Source organism: Pseudorca crassidens, chromosome 9 (assembly GCF_039906515.1).
Source record: "Pseudorca crassidens isolate mPseCra1 chromosome 9, mPseCra1.hap1, whole genome shotgun sequence".
Classification (NCBI taxonomy): Eukaryota; Metazoa; Chordata; class Mammalia; order Artiodactyla; family Delphinidae; genus Pseudorca; species Pseudorca crassidens.
In genome coordinates, this window is record NC_090304.1 from 11,923,425 (window position 1) to 11,948,522 (window position 25,098).

Consider the following 25,098-nt stretch of genomic DNA (forward strand, 5'->3'; position numbering starts at 1 on the left):
TGCAAGCGAAAAACCGAATGGTTGTCTGGGTACAGAATTGTTTTAAGTGTATCGGTTGTTTTGTGATTGCTGCCATGGCCCAGAATCAGGAGAAAGTATCTTACAGCACGTCACTAGCCTGGGAAAAGATCAACATTCAGAACTCAAAGTATGGTTTCTGCTGAATGTGCATTGCTCTTGCACCATCATAAAGTTCAAAAATCTTAAGTCAAATCATCGTAAGTCAGGGACCGTGAGTATTACTCTCTGCCAAACAGGCTGACAAGAGCTTCAAATGCATCATCTTATTTAATCCTCACAGCAACCCTAAGGGTAGGTACTATTATCTCCACTTTGCAGAAGACAAAACTGAATGAGGTTAAATCACTTGCCCAGGGTCACAAAATGAGTAAGGGCTGGCACTGGGATTCAAATCCAGATCTGGCCAATCCCAAGGCCCATGTTCTTAACTGCTAGGCAATAATGCTTCCCAGAAACAAGCCACCAGCCCCAGGCTCCAGCAGTGGACTAAAGAAACCCTTCTGAAAGGCAGTGAAAGGTTTGCCATTTGGTAGTGCATTTGCAGTAGTTGGGGGTGGGTGAGGGAAGAATGGTGTAGAATCTGTCTGTCCCCCAGCTCTTGTAGGCCACTTAGATGTCCGCCATTACTCCGTGGAGCTTGACTCTTGAGGCCCGACATTCAAAGTCTGCATGTCCTCCTGGGCTCTAGGCCTCTGCACCCATATGTTGTCCTCTGACATCCCATCAGTGAGGCAACCCCTAGGCTTGGTTTTTAAGTTCAATACTTCTCTTCTACTCACTTATATAAAAATGTATTTAAAAAAAAAAAAAAAAGCTAGTTCAATCAACTGCTAATTGCTGTTCTTTGGACACATATACAAACCAGGAAAATCCCATAAGGAAGACAGTGAATTTTCCTCCTGTGCAAGGTAGGAGACCCTCCCATGGCCAGGGTTCTCTCTGACATCTTTTCATCCAGGCTAGAAGGAGGATGTCTAGTTCTCAGGGGCTTTCCCCTTCAGCAACTCCTCTACCTTCGTGACAATCGCCCCATCAGCCCTCCCAAGTCACTTTCAGATGTTCCCACCAAGTGTGTGGTCACTTTCTGAATCAGCCTCAACACAGAATCTTACAAATGGGGACCAGGACCCCCCTCACCTCTGTCGTTCTCCACCAGCATCCAATTCACGCAAGCGCTGGATCCGTTCGGGTTGCTAGTCAGAGTGTCTCAAACTCTAACCAGAATAGGAATCAACTGTGAATCTTGTTAAAATGCAGATCTGATTCAGGAGGAGCGCTGGGAGGAACCAGATTCTGCGTTTCTAAGGAGCACCCTGTGATGCTACAGGTGCGCAGCTCTCTTTGGTAACCAGGTGCTAAAGATCAGTGACCACAGCTTGTGAACACCTGTGCCATCTGGCCAGGAGGGAAAAAAAATGAAGCAAGAGAAAACCAGGCAGGGTCTCTTTGAGAACCACAAATTTTCTTCTCCCCCAAAAAGGAAATGTAGGAAAGTCCAGCAAGGCTGCGAGTTCTCTGCATGAAAACCAAGTCAGAGGTTTGCACACTAATATTTTTATTGGAGGTTTCATGGCTCTGGATTCCAAATTGTTTTAACCCAAAGTTGCTTCAAGATAGGCGCTGTTGGTAACTGTAGAAGAGAAGCAATAACTTAAATATCCCTCATTAGGAGACTTCTTAAAAGAGAGGTTCATGAAATATCTTTTGGGGGGGAAAATGAGCAGCATTTAATCACTGACATTGAAAGATCTCCAAAATAGGTTGTTTAAAAAGAAAAACAAGATGCAGAACAATGTTTATAGTTTGCTACCATTTGTATCTTTTAAAAGAGAAAGGAGGGTATATACGTACACGTATTGCTCATGTAAGCAATGACTAACAACAGAAAAATACACAGGAAACTGGTAGCTTCTGAGGAAGAGAGGTGAGTGACTGGGGAATCAGAAGGGGCAGGATGGGAGGACTTATTTTCACTGTAGTCCCTTCTGAATTTTGTGCCATAGAAACACAGTTCCACTCAAAAACAAAAACTAAAATTGAAAGACAATCCCCTTGTTCTTATTTCTGTACCTCCATCCACCCAAAAATTCAATGAAATTGATTCACTCAACATTTTCACGTACCCTCTCGGTGAGTCCCCAGCTGAGTTAGTTCTCAGAACAAGGATCAGAGTAGCATTGCCTTGTGTCATTGCTGGGGAGACCGCGAAAGGTGTGTGCTCAGTCTGGATGCTCTGGGGGTCCTGATTTCCCTTCTGGAAACCAAGAGACCTGCCACTGAGGTCAAGAACTGACAGTCTGAGTCCTCTGCAGGTGGCAGAAATTCTGCACACCTGGATCACCCTCGGAGGCTGGGTGAACGGTGAGAGTTTAGGATCCTCCTATACTTGGATGGCTGTGCTAGAATCTGTGACTGGAAACCAGGTGGGAGAACAATTACTTCCTTTAAAAAGTCCTCTCGTACGGACCTCATACTATACTTAGGACATGTTCTGTTCTCCCGAGTTATTTCTGGTTTGGACATCTGATTTAGGCTGCCTGAACTATTGGGTCTCACTGTTCTTCTCTGGTTACCCTACATGGTCTCTTGATTCTCATTAAGTAATTTCCCTAGCTCGTGTTATTTACCTTCTTTCCTGAGGCTATGATTCCCTCCGATGAAGAGGGGGTTATGCCAGTTGCTCTCCCTAGAGCCATCCAGCTTCAAATATCAGTTCATCCATTTGGGACCTCAGGCAGGTTACTCACCTCTCAGATGAGGTCGGGATGGAGGGGAACACCTAGCCTGGAGAAGAGCACAGAGCAGAGGCTCAACAAATATTTGTTTCCTCCATCCTAATATTTCTTCCTCCCTCCACCATCACCCAGGATTATTATAAGCACCTCATTCTTTTCAAAGCACCTCTGTTTTTACCATCTCTGAATCCCAAAAGCCCAGCCAAGACTTGTCCTTTGCACTTTGATGAGTACGTAGGACCCAGCTTTCTCCAAGTGACTTGCCAGTGTCACATCACCAAGTGTGGAACTGGAACCATACCCCCATCGAGGAGCTCCCGGGAGAACTCCCTGAGCGCCACTGCTCAGGGAATTAGGTTCTCCAGGTTCTCAGTCCTGTGGCTCCTTCCTGTTTCTCCCCGTCAGTACATTCAAATCCACAAGTATTTCAGCTCCCGCAATGTGCTGGGTTACAGGCAACTTTTTTTAATGTCCAGATCTTTTGTACATGGAAAGGATTATCTAAAACCATTTATTAATTGATTATATCTTAATCTGTAAATTTATTTTTTGTGGATTTGTGATCTTTACTGGTTGATAAGTCTAAAAAGTTGACCACCAACTGGAATCACACAGTCTCCAAACACTGTGTGACTAAAGTAAGCTGATACCTGAAACTCTTTGGTGGATTAACATCATAATAATAATAAAATTGAATGAGCATCTACATTGTCCTATGGTGAGAAATTGGCCTCACAGAATTGGGGCCCTGAGATTCTCACTTTTTTTCCACTCTTTATTTTTCAAGTATTTTTCTACTGACTTGTAAATTTGGAACTTAATTTTTCTTAGGCCATTAAATGCAATTTCTAGTTTTTCTTAGGCCATTAAATGCAATTTCTAAATATAATAAATTTAATTATATATCTAGTAATGTTTGTTAAAATTTAAAACAATCGGGGCTTCCCTGGTGGCGCAGTGGTTAAGAATTCTCCTGCCAATGCAGGGGACACGGGTTCGAGCCCTGGTCCGGGAAGATCCCACATGCCGCGGAGCAACTAAACCCGTGCGCCACAACTACTGAGCCCGTGAGCCACAACTACTGAGCCCACACACCACAACTACCGAAGCCCGTGTGCCTAGAGCCTGTGCTCCACAACAAGAGAAGCCACCACAATGAGAAGAAACTGCACCACAACAAATAGACCCACTTGCCGCAACTAGAGAAAACCTGTGCTCAGCAACAAAGTCCCAACACTGCCAATGGTAAATAAATTAATTAATTTGAAAAAAACTTCTAAACAATCACACTTGATCTTTGGTTAATGCTTCCTTTGCCCAAAAATCTAACAGATTAAATTCCCCCAAATAAATTAAGTGCTGTTTAAAATCAAATTCTCTTAAATAATTCAAAGTAAAGTCACAAAAAGAAACCCTACAGGAGCAAATTCTCCTAAACATTTAAACACTATTTATAAAACATGATTGATTAAATGCTCTTAAACTTTTTAAACTACAATCACAAATTTAATGTACCTGATTTCCAAGCTCTTCAAGTACCTTCATAAACATTTAAACAACTCCTGAAAATTACTAAATCAAAATGTTTATTTTTGGTAAATCAAATGTTCTGCATTTTAGCAGAGTCTAATCGAACATAGATTTAGTTAATTCAGTTTAGCTAATCATTCTCCATATTTCAAGTCTAATTAACTAGACACTCTTAATTGTTTTAAGCACCTTAAATAGTATGCAGATGCAATATGTATATATTCAAATAGGTATTCAAGTTCATATTAAATAGTATAATTGTCACATAAACTTGTCATCTTACAAATAGATCCTACACACAATTATCAGTGCAGGGTGCAAAGCATACACCCATCTGAAAAGACATCCTGAGGCTCCCACAGCAACTGGAGTTACAAATGATTGTCCAAGATTCAAGATGAGCATTGTGGAGTCAGTGATTTGGGCTACGACTTCAAGACTGGAAGAGGGGAACATGGGTCTTCCTCCCTCGAGTGTTCAGCCCATCCTTCATGTTAACCAGCTCCTGTAGTCAGGTTCTGCTGCTATAACAAGGTACCGCAGGCCCCAGCTTCCAGTGGTATTGAGTTTCACAACCCAGTGCATCATCTTTCAATTCTACTCTTACCTAATTCTTTTTTTTTTTTTTGAACATTTTAGTTTAAAAGGATTTAGACTTACAGAGGAGATATAAACATAGTACAGAGAGTTCCTGTCTACCCTTCATCCATCTTTCTCTACATGACCACAGTACAACTGTTGAAAATCAGAAATTAAAATTGGTGCAATAGGGTTGACTAAACTATAGGTTTTATTTAGATGTCATCAGTTTTTCCACTAATGTCCCTTTTTGTTGTTGTTCCAGTCTCTAAATCCAGGATACCACATTGTATCGAGTTGCTAAATTTTCTTAGTCTCCTCCAATCTGTGACAGTTTCCCGGTCATTCTTGTCATTTTTGCTGTTGGCAGTTTTGAGGCATACTGGTCAAGCATTGTGTGGAATGCTTCCCGACTTGGGTTTGTCTGATGTTTTCTCATGATTAGGTTGAAGCTATGGACTTCTTACCCAATTCTTATTCTCCAATGTTTGTCACCTGATTTGGGCAAGTGGAATTCCAAACTCACCCATCTGGGTAGTAACTAACCTCTTTGCAGCCTGATTTGCCTTGATAAGACTCTGTATGTTTTTTCTTTGGCCATGCCACGTGGCATGCGGGATCTTAGTTCCCTAACGAGGGATCAAACCCATGCCCCCAGCAGTGGAAGTGCAGAGTCTTAACCACTGGACCGCCAGGGAAGTCTATTGAGGGCCAACATTGTGCCAGTCCCTGGAGATACAGCAATGAACAGAATTGACAAAAATGCCTGGCTTCACGGTTCGTGCATCCTAATGTCAGGGTAGAGATCATAAACTAATCAGTCATGCGTATATAGCATGTTAGGAGGGAATCAGTCCTACGAGGAAAAAAAGATCAAACCGAGAAGAGGAATAGTGAGTGCTGGAGTAGGAGAGAGTTTCCTTTAAATAGGGTGCTTAGGAAGGGCTGCACAAGCAGGTGACATTTGAGCCACAGCTTAAAGGAGTAGAGAGAAGGAGCCATGTGGCAGCTAACTGAAGCAAAGCGAGGGTAGGGGCCAGTGAGCACAGAGGTCCTGACTCATGCCTGGCGTGTCCTAAGAGGAGTAAGGAGAGACGTGTAGCTAGAGCAGGGTTAGGGAGAGTGGGGAGAGGAGGAGAAGAGGCCAGAGAGGTGAAGAGGGTGTCAGAGTAGTGGTCAGCCTAGCAGAGTGGGCTTTGAGGGCCACCGCGAGGGTTCTGACTTTCAGGTGTTAACAGAATCACCCTGGCTGCTCCTCATGAGAAAGAAACAAGACACCAGCTAAGACCAGTTGCAATAACCCAAGCAAGATAGGATGGTGCCTCTCAAAAGAGGGTGAGAAACCAGTATACCTTTTGAAGGTAGAGCCAAAATGATTTGCTGAGGGATTCGATGAGGGGTCGTGGGGGAAAAAGGTCAAAAATGGCTAGAAGGTTTTGGCCAAAACAACTGAAAGGATTGAGCTGACATTACCTGAGTGGGAAGACTTTCTTATCTAATTATAGTTAATTTATATTCATTCATTGACATGAGGCACTGTGATAGATATCAGGGCACAAATTATTGAGATATTAAGTAACTCTCCTCCTACTAGGAGTAAAAAAATGCAATAGGAAAGATGGATGGGCATTTTTTTTAATTTTTATTGGAGTATAGTTGATTTACAATATTGTGTTAGTTTCTGATGTACAACAAAGTGAATCAGTTATATATATGTATGTGTGTATATATATATATATATATATATATATATATATATATATATATATATATATATATATATATATATATATATATATATATCCCCACTCTTTTTTAGGTTCTTTTCCCATATAGGTCATTGCAGAGTATTGAGTAGAGTTCCCTGTGCTATACAGTAGGTCCTTATTAGTTATCTATTTTATATATAGTAGTGTGTATATGTCAATCCCAATCTTGCAATTTATCCCTCCCTTTCCCTTTCCCCCCCTTAACCGTAAGTTTGTTTTCTACATCTATGACTCTATTTCTGTTTTGTAAGTAAGTTCATTTGTTTCGTTTTCTTTTAGATTGCACATATAAGCGATATCATATAGTATTTGTCCTTCTCTGACTTCCTTCACTTGGTATGATCATCTCTAGGTCCATCCATGTTGCTGCAAATGGCGTTATTTCATTCTTTTCTACGGCTGAGTAGTATTGGATGGGCTTTATGTTAAAATATGGTGCTATTAATTCAACTAAAGGAGTATTTGTGAAATCCAGGGGAGAGAGGAAGGGAACAGACCTCTAAGCTGGATTTGGAGAGACCCAAGGACATTCCAAGAAGAAAATGTTGAATTTGTGAAGACACCGACATCTGCAATAACATTGTATGTTTGTAGAAGTAAGTTTTTCAGAATTGCTAGAGGGTAAACTGAGAGCAGGGGAGCATGGAGGTGTTTCAAAGAGAACATCTAGCAGATTAAAGAATTTAGACATTATCCTAAGAGAGACAGGGAACACTTAGCACGCAAGCATGATTGTGACATCATGGGATTGCTGTGGGATTTCGAGAACAATCTACCACTCAGAGATACACGTGACTTTTCACTTGTAGTAGATGTTAAAGGCTACCTCTTTGATGAGAATGTTATTGTTTCTCCATTCTTGTTTCTCCTCCTCTTCTTCATTGTCATGCGAGAAACACACCAGTTCAATGGCCTGGGGTCAGAAGCACACCACAGTGAAGGGATTCATCCTGCTGGGCCTCACAAACAGCGCAGACCAAAAACAACTCAACTCCTCTTTGCCATCTTCCTGCTGATCTACTCTGTGATTCTGGTGGGCAACCTGGGCCTGATAGATGTGATCCACGCCAGCGCCACCCTCCACACCCCCATGTACTTCCTCCTGGGTGTGCTTTCCTTCCTTGACATCTGCAGTGCCTCCGTGTTCACTCCCAGGCTGCTGATCAACTTCGTCACCACTGACCAGTCCATCTCCTTCGTGGGCTGTGTGGTCCAGACGGCCCTCATGATCCTCCATGGCACAGGGGAGTGTCTGCTTCTGGCCATGATGGCCTATGACCAATTCGTGGCCATCTGCCCCCCTCTCCTCTACCACACCATCATGTCCAAGCGTTTGTGTGTCCGGCTGGTGGTGGCCACTTATGCTGCTGGGGTGTTCATTTCAGCTGTTCAGACAGGGAATGCCTTCATCTTGCCCTACTATGGTCCCAACATCATTGATCACTACTTCTGTGATATCCACCCCGCCATGCTCCAACTGGCCTGCTCAGAGACAACCATGGCCAATGTCATCTTGCTCGTCTTTTCTGCCTTGGTCACTGTCCCCACAGTCTCAGTCATCTTGGTCTCGAATGCCTACATCCTGGTCACAATCTGTAGGATGAGGTCCTTGGAGGCCCAGCGCAAGGCCCTCTCCACCTGTGCCTCCCACCTCACTGCCCTCTCCTTTTTCTATGGGTCTGTGCTCCTTGTATATGTCCAATCCAACCCTGAAAGTGCCTCGGCCTGTAACAAGATCCTCTTTGTGTTCTACACCATTGTGTTCCCCATGCTGAACCCAATGGTCTACAGCCTAAAGAATAAATATGTCAAGGCCTCTGCACAAGTTAGGGTCCTTAAGCTAAGCAGAAAAGTAATTTGTTAGAAAAGTATCTGGTAGTCCATAAGATAGAAGAGAAGCCTAGAGAACCCAGCCGGGACAAGAACCAAGAGAGGCAAGGCACAGCTAAGAGCCTGCCACAAGAGTAGTCTGTGCAGGATAGCACCATAGGAAGCACCACCTCTGGGCACTCTCCATGGCTGCAGCTAGCACTGCTGCCCCAAGCTTTCAACACAACTCAGCTGCTGGACACAGCCACCTGCACTAGCCACCACACCCCCCCTCTATAGCATCCAGCTGTGTATCATCTCTAACTGATCCTAGACCTTCCCATCATTCCCTGAAGCTCAAGTCCTAAGCAGGAGCCTTCACCTGTCTGGCAACGTAGCTATTCTACATCTCTTGATATATTAACTACATCCAGCATGGATATCTTACATCCACTGAGCTCCTACATCCACATTTCTGTTGTACAAAGCCCTGGGAGGTGGAAATAGGACCTTCTTTCACTTCAGAAGTGGGAGCTAGATTCTATATTCTTCCCGTCTTGAGAGTTCCCACATATGGAAAGGACCATTGAATGCCAAACAGTGAAAATGACATATTTCAACAGGAGAAACTTTCCCTACAAGGCTCTACAGGGAATGTTGCCCTTCTGAATACATGATATTGGAGAAATAATGCATGTGGTGTTTGAGTACAGGGAGGAGACAGTAGTCACTCGACTTTGTGGGAGAGAGCGGAGGCTCCAATTAGCCAGGGCCCAAAATGTGCTCTAAAGCAGTCATGAGCTATTATTTCTATGTAAATGGCCAATTAAACAAAATTAAAGGCTGAAAGACCATACAGCTTTCTTCAATCAAAATCAAATTACCTTTATGTTTTTAGACAAAACCCTACTTGTATTGTAACAGAAATCAGTCTTACTAATTTAAGAGTGGGGAAAAGGAGGTGGAATGTATTGTGAAACCCAGATGTCAACTGAGGTTCAGTATCTTTTGGGGATTCAAATAAAATTGGCTTGAACCCTGTTCCATGTATGCTAGTGTCCCCACATCCCTGCCAACCTGGGAATCCTAGGTAACAGGAGATGGGTTGCAAATGTGTTTTATGCTTTGCCTGGTTACCTCTAACTCTGAGTTCCCTAATCCACTGAATTACTTCAGTTTATGAATCAGCCAGGGAAGGCGAAAAAGCATGGGATTAAGAATGTGGATGCGGCTTCCCTGGTGGTGCAGTGGTTGAGAGTCCGCCTGCCGATGCAGGGGACGCGGGTTCGTGCCCCGGTCCGGGAAGATCCCGCATGCCGCGGAGCCGCTGAGCCTGCGCGCACGGAGCCTGTGCTCCACAACGGGAGAGGCTACAACAATGAGAGGCCCACGTACCACAAAAAAAAAAGAATGTGGATGATATAAATGGGGAAGAGGGAAAAAAAAACCTGACCATCTTAGATCCTGATGGGGAAGAAAAACGGGGAGTATAGGCAGGTTGGGTTAAGGGCAATACAGCTGGGCTTGAGGCCTGTGAAGAAGACAAAGAAGCAGCTACATCTCCATCAGATAAGTCATTCACCTGTAACTTCACAGATGTCAAGGTGAAACTTCTTCCTAGAAAACTAATTAATCCATGGGTGAACCTGTTGATCAATGCTTAGTGACGATATTGGAATCACCTCCCGGCTTTATGTACAGGTTTGAGGTCATTTTCTTAACATACTGTACTAGGCTTCTCCAGAGAAGCAGAACCAGCAGGATATATATGGATAGATAGATATAAGAGGAGATTTATTATAGGAATTGGCTGGCGCAGTTATGGAGGCTGAGATCCGCAATCTGCCGTCTGCAAGCTGGAGGACTAGGAAAGACAGTGCTGGAATTCAGTCTGAACAAAAGCCTAAAAACCAGGGGGCTATCGACGTAAGTTGTGGTGAGATTCTGAAGCCTCGGGAACCAAGATCAGCAATATCTGAGGGCAGGAGAAGATGGAGGTCCCACAGTTCAAATAAAAACAGCAAAGTCACCCTTCCTCGGCCTTCTTGTTTTATTCAGGCGCTCTACCGACTGGAGGATGCCCACCCGCATTGGTGAGGACCATCTTCTTTACTCAGCCTTCCAATTCAAATGCTAATCTCTTCTGGAAACCCCTCACAGACACACTGAGAAGTGTTTTCCAACTATCTGTGCATCCTTTTGTCCGGCCAAGTTGGCACATAAAATTAACCATCACACATGCTAAGGCTAGAGCAGGCTCCAGCCGGTCCCCTGCCACCTCCGCAATACTCCATCTCAGACTCAGGAAGTTAGGAACTGCAGTCTTTTCATGAAAATAAGCCATTTGCTTAATTAGAAAGTTTTCTTTAAATAATAATTTCCCTTAGGGCCAAGGAGATGCAGAGGACCAGGAAACGGAGAAGGGGAGGAGCCAACCCCTCCTTCACTGCCCTGGTAAACTCAGACCCTGCTTCCTAACTTCACCGATTGCTGAGCACATGTTGCCAACAGCCTTAGGCAACCTAGTCACAGACTAAGAAGTGAACAGGTTCCCAAAAAATTGATAGGTGAGTAGCCTAAGAGGAATGGAGGGAAGACAAGGCAGAGGTGTGAGCGCAGGAGCAGCTGGTGACATGGCAAAGTTTCCCCAGAGAGACAAGGCATCCAATTCCTTCAGCCCCCCACATACTGCCCTCTCCAAATGGAACCCAGCCCTCTCCTCCCCTCTCCCTTCACCTAAAACCATCTGGCATAGAACCCAATAGGAGTCATTGGAATGTTGGTTCGAAATTAAGTCAAAGTGTTACCTCTCTCAAGAGCATTTGAATTAAATTTTTATTTACACATCTTTAGAGCACCCAGAGCCCAGCCAGTACCTGAAGATCCAGAACTTTCCATTGGGTGGAAGTGAAGCCAAAGGTAGGGGCAGATCAAGCCACAGGTGCTAAAAGGAAGACTGGTCTGTGGTCCCAGAGAGGCAGCCAAAGCACTGGGCTACAATGGATCACAGTCCAAGCAAACAGTCAGTGTTGAATGAGTGTTTACTGTTACCAGTGACTGGCTCCAGCACCTGAGAAGAATCGGTCAGCCTTGCTGGGCCTCAGGTCTGTCCTATGTAGAATAGAGATGATCCCTAAAATCTCCTGTTTACAGATGGAAAGGGGGGATAAATCACTTTGAATCTCCTGGATGTTCATCTTGTTCTCAAGGGTCTCAAACTCATTTAAACTAACCCTAAAAGTCTTTGGGGGAGGGACATTGTAATGAAGTGGGGAGTCGGCCCTGGCACTGTGATCTTCGGTGGAAAACTCAAGCTCTCCAGCGGCTGATAACTTCACTCACCAAGCGTAATGTCTCTCCAGACATCACTTCCAGGGACAACTTGGGGCAGGATGGAAGGAGCCAAAATTAGATAAGACAGGGGCCTTCCCTTGGAGGAAGAATCCAAGACAGTCTAAGGGCACCTCCAACTGGAGCTGGCCAGAGGAAACTAGTATCTCAAGGAGAGGGAGATGGACAGATATCCTTCAGAAGATTCATGGATCCCCCTAGGGTGTGGCCACCCTGCCTTCTCCACAGGATCCTGAATGCTGTCCACACCCCCCACCAGTGTCACAGACCCCGTTTCATCCTTACCCTCTCCGAGACCTCAGAGAAACTGGCCAGTCCCAAGAAGCTGAGCTAGATGGGAAGCAAGCCTGGCTCATAGGCAGTGTGTGGATAAGCTCTGTAAAGATGAATTTGTTCCATGGAGGGGTACCAGTCAATCTCAGACCCCATTCTTCTACTCTAAGATGCTCATAAAGTAGGATGTTTGATAACTTGAGAGACTGACGTTTCAAGGCCAGCCCTCCAGAGTCATTATCACCCAGAAAACTCTATGCCCAGGAAACACCGTGTCTGTGTCTGAAGCAGGACCTCAGGGTCTGAACAGTGAAGCTTCCCTTGGGTGTTACTGTTGCATCCAACAGACAGTTTGCTGTTCTACTCACATGCTCTTTGAAGCTCAAAACTGCAATTCTTTATAAAAATGACCCAATCACTCAATTTACAAAGTTGTCAGTAAACAAGTGATGTGAGCAAAACAGGCAGGCTCTCAAACTGTGCCCTAGAAGACCAAAGCAAGAAGGAAGACCAGAGACAGACGTGAGGACTTACGGGCAGGATGGGATGTTTAAAATTTCTTAGCGGTTCCTATCTGACATCGCTGCCTTCATGCCTCTCCCCCTTCTGACTTCCACAGTCACAAGACTTGGGCTCAGACATTCAGCCCAAATGTGGGTCGCTGCCCTGGCAGCCCCAGCACTGAGTCTCCACAGTGGAGCTGCTGGGGGAAGCCAGAGTTTTCCCTCAGTGTGATCACCATAACCCATGGTTAACGCCAACTCACTTGCCGTGCTCGCCCCTCATGTCCTCTTCCCCAGGCTTAGCCGTCACTGAGAAATCACATTTTCCTAAATACAACCCAGACCTACTGGGTAATGAATCTACCTCCTTAGCCACCCAATCACGCTCCCAAGTTTCCTTCTTTCTCTTTCCCTATGAACCAGAAATCCTGAGACAGAAGATTGTAGATTCATGAGAGCATAAGGTGAAACAGAAGCTACGTGGGTCATGGAATCAGACAGGACTGGTGTCTGAGTCTGGTTTTGCCATGTACAATCTAGCTTCATTTGTAAACAAGAACGTTGTGTAAAGATTAAATACTTATATGGCAAAAGGCTTAGCATATAGCATGGTTTAGAGTAGATGATCACCTGATACCAGCTTCCCCACTTCTTCTAGGATTATTTATTCTGGGCATTAAAAGGGCATTGGCTGCTGGTATCAGTGATGTGGTCATGCAAAATAGCATCTTCATCTTGCTCTCCCGTGGCTCCAGCACCGTTCATCAGTACTTCTGCGACCTCTGCCTCTCTGCCTAACCTCCAACTTACCTGTGCTGACCTTGCCAAGGCTGAGGCCATCCCCTTCCATTGTTCTGCTTACCCTCTCCATTGTCACTGTCATCCTAGTCATGACCAGAAGGATGCATCCCCTGAAAGCCCAAAGCAAAGCTCCCTCCATCCGTGACTTTCATCTTACTGTCATCTCCCTCTTCAATGGCACCATCGTGTTCATATAGGCTCAGCCAGCTCTCGGAGTCTCAAGACAATGGGCTAAACCCTGAGGTCCTGTAGCAGGACAGAGCCAGGACAAGTACTCAGATCCTGCAGAGCGCGGTAACTCTACACCAAGGATGAGTCAAAGGCCAAATACCAGGAGAAGAACGATAAGAGTTCAAAACCCAGGTCAAGATAAGAAAGGCAGCATCATGAGTGAAATCAGGGTCAGACACAAAGTTAGACCAATAGGTGGTACCCTTGGGGGCAAGACAAATATCAGATTCCTTGTCCTTAAGGCCATTGGAAGTCACACCTAACGTGTGAGGAGCCAGACTCAGAAAGGGGTATTTCAGATCCCTCCAGACTCCTGCTTACGTACAAAATATGTTTGGAGTTAAGCTTCTTTTAAAGACCCATCCTCTCCTATTCTGGCACCTGACCTTGACCTCTCCTCCACAGCTCTATTGCCCCTGATAAGAGACAGTGGCCAAAGACAGCACTTCAGAGGCTGCAGTGAAGCGTACGCTGTCCCAGCACCTGTTTCCTCACCAGCCTCCTTTATTCATGAGCTCTCCACTCCCAGGACAGCGTACAAACACAAGCACATTTGTCACTGGGACGGTGCTGAATTATTCCCACAGAGTTACATTCCTACAAACTCTGCTCACCGTTGCTATCTGGCTGTGTATCTCGCTTCCCCAGCTGAACTGCAGGCTCTCTGAAGCAGGAACCAAAGCTCGTATTTTATTTCATCCCCCACTGAGCCCAGCACAGTGCTGGGTAGTTAATCAGGGCATATTAATTAAGGCATATGTATTTATATATATTTCACCTCTTCCTCTTTGGATTTTCGGCTTTTAGACAGCAGAAGATAAAAAGAATACCAGTTGTTGTTATTCTATAAGGCTCGGGACTTTATGAAACAGTCTGCTCCCTGAAGGAGGCATTTGCCCAATAACGATCATTCATAGCTAATACTTATTGAACATATATTATGTGCCAAGAATTCTGGGAGGCACCACATACACACTATTTCATTTAACCCTCATAACAATTCTATGAGTAGATTATGCCTATTTCACAGATGAGAAAACTGAGAGTCCAAGAAACCTAGGGTCAAATATAGTTCAATGGCAGATCCAGGTCCAGCTGATTCCAAAGCCTACGCTCTACTCGAATGTCTAAAACCCCTTGGGTTTTTGCAGAAAATTATACAAGCTTACATTTCTACTGCTTCCAAAAAATCCAGAGAACTTCTCCCTATTTCCCACCAAGGCCCAGCTTTTCTATTAATCCCATAGAGTCTTGACTCCTACCAGGAGTTTTCAGTTCCTACAGAGCACCTGAAGAGCCACTTGGAAGAGGAAAAAAGAAATGGGACAGAAGGGGCAGGAAAAATTAGGAAATGAAAGGGCCCTTGGTGCCACTGCTCTGGCCCCACTCCTTTTGCCACAAAAGAAAGCCCCAATTTCCTAAGCCAGTTACCTCTCCGTCATCCCCTTCCTGAGTTCCATCTTAATGCTAGTGTAGAGTTTCTTTGTGAGTCACAACAAATAATGAAGCCACTTTTTCTTCCAAGGCAAGTCTACGCTGGTTTCAAGACTGGACAAGCAGTGATTCGCTGATTGAATCATAAATGGGGAGCTTGGAGAAGGAGTGACGTTGCTTAAAGTAGCGTCTCTCCCCCAAATCAGAGAAGGGTCTACTGAACCAGGACCTCAATTTTTCCTTGTGCAAAAGGAAGTATTTAGAAAATATGATCTAAGGAAGGTCACTTCCAGTCCTGATATCCACATGAAATCTGAACCCACTTGGCAGTACCAATGAACCTTTGTATTGATAAAACATATACTGATGGGGTAACCTGCCTTACAGGTAATGTAACTCTGCTTTTCTTCTCAATTATCAGAAAGCAAAATGGCTCCCCCAAAAACAGGAAGCAAAATGCTCCCAAGTCACCCTGGGTAAAGAATGGATTGTCAACTGATAACTCTTTGAAATACCACCAGAAAACCTGTTTCTCGACCAAAGCTAAGTTTATTAGACTTACTATAATAAGAGAGAATACAGAATCTTAGTAGTTCTCAATAGGAGGAAATCAATGGAAAATATTTATAGATTTGGGGGGTCTGGATTCAAGTGGCTTAAGATGGATCTTCCACATCAAGGAGCAGATCAGGACGCTGGACAAAGTCTGTGACGTTATAGTTTAGGATTGACAGAAGGGGGAAGGGCCTGAAAGCAAATCTTGGTAAGTAAACTACTGTTTGTTGAGAAAATTCTTTACCCAAATGAGTGATCTATTGTCTTAATAGGAGAGATGTTTGCCTAGAGAAGCAAACTATTTGTTCAGATAAATTGGCCTGCAGGAACTTCATGAAGCAAACAGTGAAGTTATTTATTGGTTTACAATCACATCTTCCTAGGCCTGAATTTCTGGGAACAATCAGCTAAGTCATGTTGCCAAATAGGAAGTCTCAGCTCTCGGTCCCAATAGATAAACTATGTGGATATAGATGATCTCCAAGCTCAAGTTCAATTTATTTTTTTTTAAGCTACCATGAGACTCTATTCTGTTCCCATGGAAACTGAACTTCATCACCTCACTTCCTCCCACCAGTGACATTAAGCCTGGGTTCTAATGCTGTGTGTTTCTCCCACCTCACCCCACAAAGTGAGCAGAGATAGTTAATAGAGAACTAGTTTCAGCTGAAGAAGTGCTCATATCACTTGTCAATCAGGCTTGAAAGAATGGGGTTGTATAGAACCTGCTACTAACAACTAGAACCTCCTCATGTTAAAAAAATGAATTGTCATACATGAGTCATGGGGACGTAATGCACAGCATGGTGACCACAGTTAATGATACTGTCTTGCATATTTGAAAGTTGCTAAGAGAGTAGATCTTAAACATTCTCATCACAAGAAAAAAATTGTAACTACGTATGGTGACAGATGTTAACTAGACTTCTTGTGACCATTTCTCAGTATATACAAATATTAAATCATTATGTTGTACCCCTAAATCTAATAGAATGTTGTATGTCAATTATATCTCAATAAAAAATGTTTTTAACTAAAAGTCAAAACAGTTTTAGAAAATTGCCTTAGGTCAATTAGCTAGATGCTGGCTCAGTAAGTTGAAGAAAGGACTTCTCAGAGGAAACAGGAAGGAGCCTGGACCGAGAAGCATGGACCATCTGAATTAGGAGAGATGAGATAGAACTGGGGTTACAACCAAGAGAAGAAGTTTGCCCTGGAAGAAGATATCAGGCAGCTCAGGCTGCTGTATTAACGGACAATACCCACATCTCATTGGCTCACAGCAGCAGAAAGTGTATCTCTCACTCGTGTTCACGTCTATCATGAGTCCGTAGTGAGTCTGCTCATTCCAAGATTCAGGCTCATGTAAGAGAAGCCCCTATATCCTGGACATGGCTGGTGTCATAGCAGAGGGAAGAGACGGGATATGGGAGACCATGGAGTGGCTCCTGAGGCGTGTATGCTCAGAGAGGGCACAAATCACGTCCATTCACACGCACGGGGCCACACCTAGTGATGCGGCCAAGCTTAATTTAAGTGAGGAAAGAGAATGGGTAAGAATTCTCATCCGAGAGCTCCAGGGAGGAGCACTGACTCTTAGGCATCAGAATAAAATCTAGCCCATGAAGGAACACTGCATTCGTGAGTAGAGGGCTGGCAGCATGAAGGGGGCATTTGCGGGGCAGATGCATCAGACACCTCGTGCAGGTTGGGATGCAGCGCAAAGGTCAGAGGACTCAGCACTGTTTCACTTCGAGATTCAGCAGGTCTTCCCAAGTGAATAAACCCCCTCTTATCTGCAGGAAACTTGGGCAATCCAGTCGCTCACCTGCTGTGACTCTCTCCCAGATCTGTAGTCTAGGAACTGAATTTCTTTTACCCAAACAAGTCATTTGCTTAACAAGGCCTCTTGCTTTATGAGGTGATTTCCCCTGGGATTGTGGAAACCCGAGGTGGCAGAGTCCCCAAGGAGTGAGCCAGTGTCTTCCTTCCTGGCCTGGGAAAAGCAGTCTTTCTATTCCCTGTTCTCACTGGACTTGGCCCTCCAGCGTCCATAGCTGAGGGTGTCTGTCAAAGTTATTTATAACAGTGAAAAGTTGGAAATACCTTATTGTCAACCCAGGGGGACAAGCAAATGATGCCACACATACACAATAAAAAACATGCAGTGATTAAATACAATTATGTAGACTATTACTTATTGATTGATATAGGGAAATGCCCATGGCATGAGTGAGAAAGTAAATGACAGAATATCTTATGTAGTATAACTCTGTTTGATTCTGTTTATGGAAAATCATGGTCATGATTGCATTGAGAAATTTATAACACGAACACTCACCAATGTCCATTTTCTGTGGTGGCAGGATTTTAGATGTTGTTCTGCTCTCTTCTTGGTTCTTTTCTGTGTTGTTTAAATTTTTTACAACTAGCATGTGTTATTTTTACAAAGACAATAGAGCTATTTTGTAGGTGGGAAGAATTATGTTGTTTTTTTTTAGGTGGAGAGATGTAGTTTCAATACTGTTAAGTGAATAAAGCAAATATGATATAATCCCATTATTGTATATTTACAGCAAATATACATGCTTGTTTCCCAGGGACATTCTGAGGATCAAAGGAAATAACAATTGGGGAAGCCACGTCTAGACCATCCAAGAGGGCACATATGTTGATGTCATTATCACTTTCACTCACTTCTTGTGAGACCTGGGGATTGTGTGGACTCATGCCCCTGTGCACATCTCGGCCTTTTGAGTCTCAGTAACCTGAAGACAGGCCCACCAGAGATGGACACTGTAAATGAAGAGCATCTGTCCTGGCATTTGACAGAGAATCCCTGCTCCTCAGGGGTTCCCAGACAACCCTCCCCAAGACCTCTCCAGCATACCTTGGAGACAACCTGCAGTTCTAGGACTGCTCCTGGGAGGACCAGTCACGAATTCCCACTGGCACATTTCTTAACTCTAGGGGTCACGATGAAAAAAACTAGACGAAACTTAAGACGGGAGTCTTCCCAGCTTTGTTACAACTGGTTGAGAAGTTCTCTTGAGAAAGCTGGTCAGGGGCAATTAATGAAAAGGGGAGAGGAACACCCCAAGAGGTCTGCAAAAACAAGGCTCATGGATGGATGGTCTCTGCTCAACCACAGGTAAGCGGGCTGAGAGGTGGAATCCTAATACCAGTAAGGGCTTAGATCCCTTTATCCTCCCTTTCTCATGAACCATGCTCACACCATTCAAATCTGATCAGCCCCTTCATCGAGGTGACTGGAAGAAAATTGGAGCTCAGAAGCAGTGCACAGTAAGGTTGAAATTAATTTCCTTAGGGTTGTACCCAGGGACCTCTTGGCTTTTTATTTTATTTTTTTTAATATTTGGCTGCATCATGTCTTAATCGCGGCATGCGGGATCTACGTTAAGGCATGCGGGAATCTTTCCTTGTGGCGGGCAGGCTTCTCTCTAGTTGTGGCGCAAGGGTTCCAGAGCACGTGGGCTCTGTAGTTTGCAGCACGCAGGCTCTCTAGTTGAGGCACGCAGGCTCAGTAGGTGTGGTGCGCCGGCTTAGTTGCCCTGCGGCATGGGGGATCTTAGTTCCCTGACCAGAGATGGAACCAGCGTCCCCTGCATTGGAAAGCAGATTCTTTACCACTGGACCACCAGGGAAGTCCCAGGGGCATCTTGGCTTTTACTGGTCACATTCTATCCTCTCTTTTTTTTTTGCGGTACGCGGGCCTCTCACTGTTGTGGCCTCTCCCGTTGCGGAGCACAGGCTCCGGACGCGCAGGCTCAGCGGCCATGGCTCACGGGCCCAGCTGCTCCGCGGCATGTGGGATCTTCCCGGACCGGGGCACGAACCCATGTCCCCTGCAATGGCAGGCGGACTCTCAACCACTGCACCACCAGGAAAGCCCAAATGTTTATTTTTAAAAGACAAGGAATAAATAGTACCTGGACTAACCCTGGGGGTCTGAAAACTCCAGTTTCTTCACCCATTCACTAAAGCTCTTTCTATCAAAAGAAATGTATTTATTGGGAATTCCCTGGTGGTCCAGTGGTTAGGACTCCTCGCTTTCACTGCTGAGGGCACGGGTTCAATCCCTGATCAGGGAACTAAGATCCCACAAGCCGTGCAGCATGGCCAAAATTTAAAAAAAAAAAATTTATGAAATTAGTTGAGACTCCAAACTACTGATCACTGTACTTTACACACAAATATCAAGCAACTAAAGTTATAGCCAAAAGTGGCAAGTTCCTGTGCCCAACGCAAGAGCAGAGGTGTCAGAGAGAGAAGCGGAACCCATCCTTGGCTCTGTAAGGTATCCATGGGAACAGGAGATCTTCAGAAACTCTCAGGGACTTTCTCATCTTGAGATGACCTCCACCTTCATGAGCCGCCCCTCTTCTGACCTTGATAAGTCTTCTCTTTTCTTTCTTGTCAGGACACTTCATTCTCATTCATGTACTCTCATTGCCATGGCAGCCCCTCATCAACATCTTAGCAGAGGAACTGGAGGGGGCTGTCCTTCTGCTTTCTCATCCAGGAATTTATTACTGTGAATCCAGCTCCTCCAGGGTTCAATCACACCCATTGTTTCAGCCAACTCACCCCTTAACTCTATCAGTGTGCTAGAGATGAGTGAGCCAAGGTCATGGAATTATTGAAGAGACAGGCCAAGCAAAGCACCCCTGCCAGCTTCCTTCTGGTTTTCTCTGTGCTGAGGTCTTTAAGGACCACAATAACTAACATCTCTCCTCCCTATGCTAATTCTGAACCAATTAAGAGAGATGAGGTAGAAGAAACGCAGACAGAGAGCAAAATACCACCTGCATCACTGATGCAACTTGGTACTGCAGAACATGACTCATCCTTGTAAGTGGTCTTCTTAAAAATTAGACAGACAATGACCTAGTTTTAAGGTCTACATTACGGAGAAATAGAGCAGAGCAGAACCTGTGCTTCCAATGAGCAAAGCAGAGCTACACGCATTCAGTGCCTTATCCCAAACCCATTGATCACAAAAGGCATCCCTCCTCCAGGAGAAGAGGGGGCCAGGTGTATTACACAATGGATATCCCTCTTTAAGAAAGGAAACACCATGAGCAGAGAGGAAGCAAGCCCACTGGTGCTCTCCATAGGTAAAATCTGTACATACTTTTTTATATTTCAAGAGGCCGAGTTGCCAATAGATACTGATCGCACAAAGCCCTATCACCAGCTTTGATCAGACGCCACTTATTTCTAGCTATCCTGAGATACTCTGAAGAGGCCCTACCTTATTCCTCCTTTGTTCCCAGCCTCATCCAGATGATACAGAATTCCAAACATTTAACAACCAGAACGCCATGGGCACCAATCAGAACAGATGCTCCAACAATTAGAACCTACACTCAACCAATCAGAACTGATGTCCAACCAATGATGTCCAACCAACGACAGAAGGCCCTGGCCAGTATCCCATACAAGGGCTTCCCCTCCGAACAGCAGCCTTGGTTATCTGAAAACCCAAAAAGCGAGGATGCTTAGAGGCAAATTCTTGGGAGCATGACAACAGCTGAGAAAACTTACATAAACATGTGGGCTCCTCTGGGGAGGTTAGGTGTGTGAACACTCTGACCTGTGCTCTCTGGTGAAAGAGCTCACCTCCAGTTCAGAACCATGCCCTGCACTGGACCCCAATACCACAAATCTGGCATGTCCTACTGCCTTGTTATTTATAGCTAAAACACAAGACTTTGGTTCTTCGGTCATGGTTTTGTTGAACTGGAGTTTTCATATTTAATGTAGCTGCCTATTCTCCCATACAAATATTTTTCTTAGTTAGTGGTAACTAATAAGTGACTTTGTTTTAATTTATTGCGTTTAATTTTCTCCCCTTGGATTATTAGCTCTGTCAATAGAGAGAGATCTGAAAGCCCAGCCTCAGGGATTTCCCTGGCGGTCCAGTGGTTAAGACTCTGCACTTCCACTGCTCCCTGGTCAGGGAAATAAGATCTCACATGCCATGTGGCATGGCCAAAAAAAAAAAAAAGAAAGCCCAGTCTCCTGACAACTGCTCAGGAGGCCTGTACCAATAGCCAGGAGTGTCCCCAGCTGGGTGTATTCGTGTCCTAGGGCTGCTGTAACAAAGTACCACAAATTGTGTGACTTAAAACAAGAAAAATACACTCCCTCGTAGTTCTGGAGGCTGCAAGTTCAAAATGAAGGTGTTGGCAGAGATGTGCTCCCTCAGAAGCTTCAAGGCCTGGAGCTTTCCTTGTCTCTTCTGGCTCCCAGAAGCCCCAGACATCCTTGGCTTGTGGCAACATCACTCCAACCTCTGCTTCTGTCTTCACATGGCCACCTTGCCTCTGTATCCGTGTCTTCACATGGCATTCTCCCGTATCATCTCCTGTATCTCCATTTTCTTTTCTTATAAGAACACCAGTCATAGTGGATTGAGGGCTCGCCCTAATCGAATATGATTCAACTTGATTACTTCTGCAAAGACCCTATTTACAAATAAGGTAACATTCACAGGTACCAGGGGTTAGGACTTCAACAAATCTTCCTGAAAGATACAATTCAACCTACAACACTGGGAGAAATCACTGCTCTACTGAGTCACCTTATATTAATGATGACATTAGGCTTGATTTCAATGTCCCTGGCCTTGGGGACTAGTACTGTTGGAGCCTTTGCCCCCAAATAAATAACAAATTAACACTTCCATGTATTCCCTCTCTGGACCAACATACCGGCCTCCAACACTCACTAGTGACGCCAGTTCTCCATGGAACAGGAAATTTGGGGAAGAGAAAATTATTATAACTATATAATAGACATATGATTGTTACTTGGACTGAATTCTAATCCCACGTTCTTTATGTACTAGCTCTTTTACCTTGGACAAATTGATACTCTCACTAAATATAAATGGACATAATTTTTTATGTTCTATACATTTTTACAATTTATTTTATTGAAGTATAGTTGATTTACAGTGTTGCATTAATTTCTGCTATATAGCAAACTGATTCAGTTATATGTATATATACATTCTTTTTCATACTCTTTTCCATTATAGTTTATCACGGGATATTGAATATAGTTCCCTGTGCTATACAGTAGGAACTTGTTGATTATTCATAGTTTGCATCTGCTAATCCCAAACTCCCAATCCATCCCTCCCCTTGCCCTGTCCCCCTTGGCAACCATAAGTTTGTTCTGTTTCATAGATAAGTTGATTTGTCATATTTTAGATTCCACATATAAGTGATATCATATATTATCTGTCTGTCTCTGTCTGATTTACTTCACTTAGTGTGATAATCTCTAAGTCCATCCATGTTGCTGCAAATGGCATTATTTCGTTCATTTTCATGTCTGAGTGGTATTCCATTGGATATATGCACCACATCTTCTTTATCCATTCCTCTGTCGATGGATATTTAGGTTGTTTCCATGTCTTGGCTATTGTGAATACTTAAATGGGCATAATATTTAAGTGAGAAAGTATTATGAAGTTTCAATAGCTGTTTAGGAAATGAGGTAGCACATGACTCAGAGTAGGTGATCAGTTCATGCCAGTGTCCCCTCCCCAGTTCCTCTAGCACTGCCCATTCTGGGGAATTAAAAGAGCTTCAGACACTGAATCCAGGGTCTGCCTCTAGGGTACAAGCATGTCTTACTTGGTGTCTCTGCAGTGACAGGGGCACTACAGCAAAGAACTGCACCTGCGTCACCTGGTTCCTCCTGCTGCGGCTCACAGAGCAGGCAGGGCTCAAGGGCATCCTCTGCACTCTTCCTGTTCATCTACTCAGTTACCCTCACAGACAACCTGGCCATGATCACCCTGATCCACGCAGACCCGCAGCTCCACACGCCCATGTACTTCTTGCTGAGTATCCTCTCCTTCATAGACTCCTCCTTCTCCACGTTAAACACCCCCAGGTTGCTGCAGAGCTTCCTAACCTCAAGCCAGTCCACCTCCTTTGCAGGCTGCCTGGTCCAGATGACCCTCATGACTCTCCACGGTACTGCTGGGTGTCTGCTCCTGGCCATTATGGCATATGACCGATTTGCTGCCATCTACCACCCTCTCCTCTACAAAATCAGCATGTCCCAACATCTGTGTGTCCAACTGGTGGCAATCACCTATATGGCTTCTGTTGCCAATTCAGCTTTACTGACTGGGTACATCTTCAAGCCGCTCTACTGTGGCCCCCATATCATTAACCACTATGTCTGTGACATCCCCCTTGTGCTCCAACTTGCCTGTGCAGACGTTGCCAAGGCTGAGGCCATTGTCTTCTCATCTTCTGCCTTGATTATCCTCTTTACCATCATCATTATCCTGGTCTCTTATGCCTACAGCCTGGTGACTATCTGCAGAATGCGTTCCCTCAAGGCTTAGAGCAAAGCACTCTCCACCTGTGCCTCTCACCTCGCAGTCATCTGCCTCTTCTACGGCACCATCACCTTCATGTATGCTCAGGCAAGCTCTCACAGTTCCATGGAACAGAACGAGGTCGTGTCTGTCTTCTACACAGTGATCATCCCCATGCTGAACCCTCTGATCTACAGCCTGAGGAATAAAGATGTGAAGCCTGCTCTAAAGAGGGGATGCCTTGACATGCTGCCTTCCTAACAGAGAGTGGAACATTCTATCCTAAGCCATACCATGGTAGAGACAACATAAAACCTGAATAATATTAACACTTGGATAGAAGGAATTATGTGCCAGCACTATTTTAAATACCTTTCACTTATCAATCCATTTAATCTTCACAACAAGAGGTTGAAATAAATACTATTATTGTCCCTTAGGAATCTGAGGCACAGAGAGGCTGAGTAACTGGCTCAAGGTCACACAGCTAATAAGAAGCATAGTCAGAATTTGAATCCAGGCAGTCTGGCTCCAGAGACCATGTTTTCAACCCATACATTATATTGCCTTTTTCTGATAAGTGCATCTTACAAGCAGACAATGGGCACAGTTATTCCAAAATTCCATATGTCATAAGGAGGGGCTAGATCATGGAAGTCCTAGCCACTGCAGTCAGAGAAGAAAAAGAAATAAAGGGAATACAAATTGGAAAAGAAGAAGTAAAACTGTCTCTTCAATAATCCCAGCATCTTTCATGCCTAATTTCTGTTATGGGACGAATTATCTCCCCACCCAAAAATTGATATGTTGAAACCTTAACCCCTGGTACCTCAGAACATAACTGTATTTGGAGACCGGGCCCTTAATACAATCGGACTGATGTCTTTATAAGAAGAGGAAATTTGGACACACAAATAGATACCTGGGATGTGCACACACAGAGAAAAGACCATGTGAGGACACAGCAAGAAGGTGGTCACCTTCAAAACAAGGGGAGAGGCCTCTGAAGAAACCAAATCTTCCAACCCCTTGATCTTGGACTTCTGGCCTCCATAACTCTGGAAAAAATTAGTATCTGTTGTCTAAGTTACACAGTCTTTTGTATTTTGTCAAGCACTAATATGGCTTCTATATTCAAG

General features: G+C 44.4%; 2 protein-coding genes across 2 annotated transcripts; both read left to right on the forward strand.

Moving 5' to 3' along the window:
- The first annotated feature begins 7,542 nt into the window (after positions 1-7,542).
- On the forward strand, positions 7,543-8,498 carry LOC137231235 (olfactory receptor 5P55-like). The gene is given in 2 exon segments (XM_067751744.1): positions 7,543-7,617; positions 7,620-8,498. Coding segments are annotated over 2 exon segments (954 nt in total).
- A 1,766-nt stretch (positions 8,499-10,264) lies between these two features.
- LOC137231105 (olfactory receptor 5P55-like) lies at positions 10,265-24,220 on the forward strand. The gene is given in 4 exon segments (XM_067751660.1): positions 10,265-10,369; positions 10,502-10,536; positions 23,277-23,366; positions 23,368-24,220. Coding segments are annotated over 4 exon segments (1,083 nt in total).
- Positions 24,221-25,098: the final 878 nt, after the last annotated feature.